This window comes from Aethina tumida, chromosome 7, assembly GCF_024364675.1.
Source record: "Aethina tumida isolate Nest 87 chromosome 7, icAetTumi1.1, whole genome shotgun sequence".
NCBI classification, from domain to species: Eukaryota; Metazoa; Arthropoda; class Insecta; order Coleoptera; family Nitidulidae; genus Aethina; species Aethina tumida.
Window position 1 is genome coordinate 17819540 of NC_065441.1, and position 6990 is coordinate 17826529.

Consider the following 6990-nt stretch of genomic DNA (forward strand, 5'->3'; position numbering starts at 1 on the left):
TCATTAAAATTTATAATGATGTATAATATAATTATATATTATAATTTATGATGTCTGTTGAGAATCAATATTACATTGTGGTTGTTTTAATGTACAATATTCAGAGAAGAATAAATTGATCAATATCAATATTGAAACAATAAATTAAAAAACATGTAAAAAAATAATTTTATTATACTAAGTTACATATGTGACATGTGTGTCAAAATTATATCAAAGGAGACATGCACGTATGACTTCACTTTCCTCAATAAATGATTGAGGTCCACCCCAACCTTTATCAAAGATTCCATTCATTTTGTTGATATATTGAAAGGATTACATCTTGATGTAGAAGATATACTGGTCAGTTTCAACGCAGTGTCACTTTACACTAAAGTTCTTGTCAATGAATCCTTAAATATGATATCCTTATGCCTTACGAAATAGCTTACTTACTCTACTCACTTCTCCCAGCGATGCTCCCATCTCTCTAACCCATCGAAATAGTTCTCGGCGTTTGTCTCTGCAAAATAATTGTTCACAACACAGATGATTGCCTCCTTATTTGATGAAAATATCTGTCCTATCTGTGTGCAGTTTTTAGATAAGGGATGAAACAGGACTTTCTTTTTCTACAAATGTGGCCGTTATTCCGCAATTTCTGCCTTCAGCTTGTCAAGTAATGATGGTACTGTAATGGTTTTTCCTTTTTGAAGATAATCAATTAAGATAACTTCATGATTATTCCAAAAAACAGTCGTCATCACTTTACCAGCCGAAAAAACAGTTTTTGCTTTTTTTGACTGTTGAACTCACTATTTGGAGAACTTCACCGTTTCCCAAATTCTTACGGTCACGTTTAAATACAGCTTCGCAAAATTTCACTGTGGTAAATGATGGTGTAGAGTCTCCATACACAGAGTCTAAGTCATCTTTGATTTGCGTAGGCGTATTGCCTTTCAAAAACAAAAATTTAATAACTGCTCGCTACTCATTTTTTTCCATTTTCACAAAGACACCCACATCGACTCACTCAAACGACTGTCAACTAAAAACTGCACCTCCAAAATGGCTGAAACTTCTGTCTGATGTGGCTGAACATTTACTGTTAGATGGAAATCACAACAGAATGATTAAAACAATTAAAATCCATAAATACGGAAACAATTTCAATAGAAAAGAAGAAACATTGAAACCTAAAATTTAAAAAATTTGGACACTAAGCAGATAAGAACGGCCATCGAAAAGATAGTAATTTCTTGAACTTCAGTTGTCTAAGTTGTCATTTAGTTGTCAGATGTCAAAGTGACACGAACCAAATCAGACCTCTGAAGATGCTAGCCACTCGTTCTAGCGAAACGTCGAGAAATAATACCAATAAACCCGAACAACTATAGATATGGAAACAATGGTAACGACAGTTTCAATCTTTACATCTTTTTAAGTGTTTAGAACACAAGATTCATCTTCCAATTAATATCAAATCGGTTTGAAAGTGTTCTTCACACTGTATACTGAACAGGTGGACTGTTATTTAATAAGTGAGAGTATCTTCCGCGTATCTACCAAACATTATGTCACGGTAAATACTGTAAATGACCTACTCTAGATTAATTAAGCACTGTCCATAGAACATTTTAATTGAACCAATTTATTAAGGTCCATTTCATTTCGTTGTTCATCATTAAAATTTCATTCATTTTTGTATATGTTTCGTATACATATGTTGAATCAGTAATATTTGTATCAATATAATATGAGAATTGAATGTATATGTGACTAAATATATTTCAACATTAATTATTAGTATAAACTTTCTAATGTCTCCATTCATTTTTATCGAATACTGATAGAGATATTTCACATTAATTAGAGTGTACAATTTTCAATGCATACCAAGATGATTAAGTAGTGTTAATGGATGGTTTTTTAATTACAGTTTTGTTTTCAAATTACAAACCACCATTTCTCAATAAAAAACTCAATAGTTTTTACGTATTTAAGTAGGAATAAAAAATTAATTATGTTATGCAAAATCATTAATACAATTTTTTAAGGATAAGTCGACCTCATTAAATCATTGAAAATGAAATGAAATGAATATTTTCGGAAAAGACGTAGGAAATTACCGGCAAATCTTTGCAGTTGATCTTGGCCTCTTTAACTAAAATGTTCCCTACTCCAAATATCTCTATCAATTCGATCCTATTAACTCAAGTTTATCACATTCGTTTAGCGGTACCTCTAGCAGCATTTGTGCAATTATGTAAGAAAGTGTAAGTTAGCCAACGATGACCTTGACTCATTTGAATACAAATTTTATTATGTTTTACGCAAATGGAAGGCCACACTACCAACTATTGATGGACTCGGTCAGACTGTAGTTTGTACTATGCCGCATGCTGCACACCACTGCAAAAGCAAGCGGTTCCTATTTTATTAACTTTTTCTTCTTTTACGATTTTCAGTTGACGTGTGAGTGAGTGAAGTGGTTGGTGTCGATCGAAGGTTAAAAAGGAAAGAGAAGTAAGTGGTGCATTTCAATTTTGCAATTCATCATTTGTTACATTTACAAACACGTGAGTATTAATCTACTTTTCGAATGTCAAAGATCGTGATCAAATGTTATATATTTTTTCCAATACGAAATTTATTTTATTTAAATTACAAAAGTTTATAATATATGTATTTTTATGATTAACTCATTTTTAATTAAAAAAAAAATAAATAATTAATATTATTTTGGCAATATCCATAACATTTAATAATAAAAATAAACAAAATCCACTACTACAACGTACCAGACATTTAAATGACTAATATAAACAAATTTCTTTGAATTGATTGTGCATTCAATTAAAATTAAATTATATATGTTAATAGTATTCAATATGATTTTAAAAAATAAATTTTTCTCCTATTTCAACATTCATGTCATCATTACTCAACATTGACTCATTACGGCTTGTTGAATCCGCAATAACAAAATTTCCCAATTAAATTGTAACATCTGTAGACGTATTTCTTTCTTTTTTTCTGTTCTGGAACATCTGACGAATACGAATTATTATCCAGATAAAAAGTACGGCTCCAAGGAAAACGACACGGAAATAATAACAAATTTCACTCGACGACTTTCCTGTAAGCCATCGCGTCAGGACAAACCCAAACGGAATTCCAAATAATTAATACGTAACTGCGACGATCGTGTGTTGTAACATTCGATGACAATTACGTGTGAAGTGCCGTTAAAAATATAATTTCACTTTAATTGAACTACTTCATTTACACAGGATTTGACTAATCTCAAAGAAAAGCCACAAATTTTAAAGAAACATGCAATTGCAACTGTGCAATTATATCTGACAACAATTTTCTCCCGCATTCTTGGTACAAACATTAACTATTTACATACCATATACATAGTTTATTTTTAATTTGGTGGCTGCATGTGAACATTTTCTCATGGTTGGTAATTATAAAAAGAAATCACATCGAATGAAATGGTTTAATTAAGATTTATCTATCTAATTACATTTTGCAAATAAACAATAATCAATCTTCAAGTTGAGACTACCAAATGTTTATCTCTTTAATTTTTCCACAAGGATATTGCATAAGGTATGATTAAAACAAGGTGGAAATAAGAAAGTGGTGAATGAATGGGCCGAATCCGATATGGAGGGATTCGATGCGTTGTGCAGAAATTTCAATGTATCTGGAACAATTACGACGTAACCACACCGGCTAGAAGTTCACAGTTGAGAGATGTAACAGTTGTTGGTTTCATGTTTCGCAAAAGTATTGACAGTTTTAGTTGTCGTGTTTGGTGTTAGTTTACGTGCTAAAATGATTAAATGTTTTAATGTTAGGATTATCTTAATATAATATCGAATGTAAGTGAGATTTGTACTGTTGCTTTAGCTAGAGAAAACACACATAAAAACAATCATTTATCGTCATAAACTTTAGAAATCTTTTATGATTTTCTATTTATTATTTATAAATTATTAGTAAATTTTTATACATAAAGTATAAATTTAATGGACAACTAAGGTGAAAGTTGTTCAATAGATAATGGATTTTCAATAACTCCACATTCTTCAACAGTGATAACAAATTGTTTACCAATAAACAGCAAGAAAAACAGAATACAAATTTAAAAAAAACAATTAATTGATAGCGGCCATTTATTCTAACAATTTTATATGAAACGCAAAAAAAGAATAAAAAAACAATAACTTTTTGAGATTTTTAATGAAAAAGTGAATCTATTTGGCATCTTTTGTATTATTAGAGTATTGTAATAATAATAATAATAATAATAATAATAAATTAACCAAAGTGCAATTATTTGGTGTTAAAGTTCCTCGCTTAATCAACCGTTAAAGTCTCCGAATCATTTTCCATTGAAATTGATTTCATAGCTGGTTATATAATATGTTTCGTGTTATATTGCATAAAAAGACTATTTAGACATGTTAGGCAATATTTTTTATGTACAGGCAAAGCTAATTATATTTTTTAATCTTGTGTAGTTTAATCCGTAAGAAATTATTAATAGGGAACAGCCCAGTCCAAAATACGTTGTGCAGTTAAAATGAATTAATAAATATCCTACATATAGATTTAATTATGAACTAAACTGCTTACAATGAACAATGGATTCTAATTAGGTGAAACTATTTTAAAATTATATTAATTATTTTCTGACTAAAAATTATTAAAATTAATTTTTTTATTGAAAAATCACTGTAGAATAAATTAACAAGTATCTCCTACGATTCACATCTGTCGCTTGATTGTCACATTAATAATTAAGCTTAAAAAACTAATTATAAATAAATTACATAAGACCTAAAATAGATAAGGAACTAAATTATTAATCGTTGAAAGAGCTACTTGTACAAGAAACAAGGAGAATCAATTAAAACCGCGATTGAGAAATTGATCTGTTGCAACGAAAATACAAATTTACAAATCTCCATTCCGTTCCTTTAAAGTGACGTAATAATTGCCGTATTTATTTACATAAAGTTCGTTGCCGCACACCAAGATGACACACTTATGGACAGACGTCCTCGTCTTTTGCATAATAAATCGTTTTGTTTATCCTTTATTCCAATGGATTTTCGAACAGCGTAGCGTCAACAATAAATTAGAGACCATAGATTTATTATTGCATAAGAAGAGAGTAAAATGCATGAAAGTGAAAACTAAAAGTTTTGTGGTTATGTGCCTTAATCGTGCGGAAATATGCCACTTAAATGGCTTGACATTCCTAGAGGCTTTTGTCTTTTTACTCATATTCAAATGTCTGGGTGTGGAGAGTTGATGTGTGTGAAGTGTGTTTTAAACTAAACTTTATTCAACATCAATTTTCATTCCATGTATGTGGAAATTAGAACATAAAGTTGTTTATTTTATTGTTTGAAGTAATTACCTATTACAATAATTAGCATTGTTTTAAATTTTTAGGCTATGCGGAACCGTTTCATATTAAGGAACTTGACTGTGTTTTTGGTGGTCACATTGTTTGCTGTAGCCATACAAGACACAAAAACATTGCAGCAATACAGAGACATTAACCCTACAGTAAGTTAAAAATCCATTTGCCATACATAAAAAACTTACGCTAGTTTTTTAGGAATACAAACCTGAAGAAAGCCGAGAATTTATAAGAGATAAAAGGGCAACAAAAAAGTTGGGATTTTTTCGGACGTTATTTTCGGTCATTTACGATGTAAATATTTAATAATCTGCGATCAGAATTGATGAATTAATATGCATTTATTTCTAGCAATATAATGATACAAAAAATACGATAAATACAGTCAATCAACTGGTAAACGATAATTTCCTTCCTGAGAATGCACCAATCGTAAGTTTTAATTATCAATACATGAAAGGATGTGTCAAAATTTAAATTTGGTACCGTCATTTAGGAAACTAAATTACCGTAAATTATTTTGCTAATATATATTTAGTATTTTTGTTTATATTTTCATGGAAGACCACAACAACAATGAGCAGCGATCCAAACGCAACAACCACCGAAGCGCCCTACAAAATCACCCGAACCGAGTTTAATCGGATTATAAGAAGAAATTTACGAGGTCTGGTCAGGCTGTTCAATATTGAATTTAATGAAGCACTCCAGGTTAATAAATCTACCTTTTATATAAAATGATTAATGTTTATTAATAATAATTTTTTTATTTTTCAGCAATCTGCAGTGACTAAAAAGCAATTGAAGAAGAACGCTTCAATAGAGTTTTCTAAATACTTATAAAAAAATGATGAAAAAAATTTTTGAATCGAGAAGCCATATTGTTAACATTTTTTGTATAGTCATGGCAAAGATAACTGTGATATTGTTTTTAGAGTTATTTTGCTCAATTAAATAATTTATTTCCTCCTTTTTTAAAAATTGTACATGTTTTTTAGTGTTTAGTTGTATGGGCCATTAATTTGTGAAATGAGTCCTGTTATGTGAAATTTTAATTTTATGAATACAATTATTATTTATTTTCGAATTGTTTTATTGCAATTAAACTTATAAGCAATCATAAATTTATTTTAAGTTTTTTTTTTTTTTAAATTAGGACATATTATTTATTTAAATGAAATTGAATCTTATAGTTATAGACAAATACAAAATTTTAATGTTTAAAAAATATAGCTTGTTTGATGATAAACTGGTTGCATACATTGCTATGACTCATCTGAAAACAGTCGTATAAGAACTAGAGTACGACCACCAAGTAATATGACAACCTAAACTACGTTACTATTATTACAGTTTATATTAAATAAAATAATTTAAAATAAATTATATTATGGTATATACAAAATGATTCAATTAAATGATTCTCTATAGGTTAAAAAGAGGAAGAAATATAAAATTTTGATTGGTGTTATAACGAAAAATTGACTACATATTTTTAATAAATTAATTAATTAACTTCTGTTTTATTGTTCATAAAACAATAGAGTCAGAAAAATTCT

General features: G+C 29.1%; 1 protein-coding gene and 1 long non-coding RNA gene across 6 annotated transcripts; one reads left to right on the plus strand and one right to left on the minus strand.

The window, feature by feature from the left end:
• Positions 1 to 156: 156 nt before the first annotated feature.
• LOC126266245 (uncharacterized) lies at positions 157 to 1182 on the minus strand. 2 transcript variants are annotated; one of them, XR_007548693.1, is made up of 2 exons: positions 448 to 1182; positions 157 to 395 (listed from the first exon to the last, which is right to left on the minus strand). It is a non-coding gene; the product is annotated as an uncharacterized LOC126266245 (long non-coding RNA). The 2 variants fall into 2 exon arrangements; XR_007548692.1 differs by having other exon boundaries at positions 439 to 1182.
• Positions 1183 to 1326: 144 nt separating this feature from the next.
• Positions 1327 to 6469, plus strand: LOC109608926 (uncharacterized). Of its 4 annotated transcripts, XM_020025486.2 has the most exons (7): positions 1327 to 1393; positions 2451 to 2508; positions 5461 to 5577; positions 5630 to 5725; positions 5783 to 5863; positions 5996 to 6142; positions 6209 to 6468. In XM_020025486.2, exons 3-7 carry the CDS (start codon positions 5464 to 5466, stop codon positions 6272 to 6274), a joined length of 504 nt encoding a protein of 167 aa, XP_019881045.1. In that variant the 5' UTR covers positions 1327 to 1393; positions 2451 to 2508; positions 5461 to 5463; the 3' UTR covers positions 6275 to 6468. The 4 variants fall into 4 exon arrangements, with proteins under 4 accessions (XP_019881045.1, XP_049825673.1, XP_049825672.1 ...); XM_049969716.1 differs by lacking the exon at positions 1327 to 1393 and having other exon boundaries at positions 2343 to 2561; positions 6209 to 6469; XM_049969715.1 differs by lacking the exon at positions 1327 to 1393 and having other exon boundaries at positions 2343 to 2508; positions 6209 to 6467.
• Positions 6470 to 6990: the final 521 nt, after the last annotated feature.

Coding starts and splice junctions, on each gene's coding strand:
- LOC109608926 (XM_020025486.2), top strand. CDS start 5,464: ATGCGGAACCGTTTCATATTAAGGAACTTGACTGTGTTTTTGGTGGTC. Junction 5,578..5,629: donor ACAGAGACATTAACCCTACA/GTAAGTTAAAAA, acceptor CTAGTTTTTTAG/GAATACAAACCTGAAGAAAG. Junction 5,726..5,782: donor TATTTTCGGTCATTTACGAT/GTAAATATTTAA, acceptor ATTTATTTCTAG/CAATATAATGATACAAAAAA.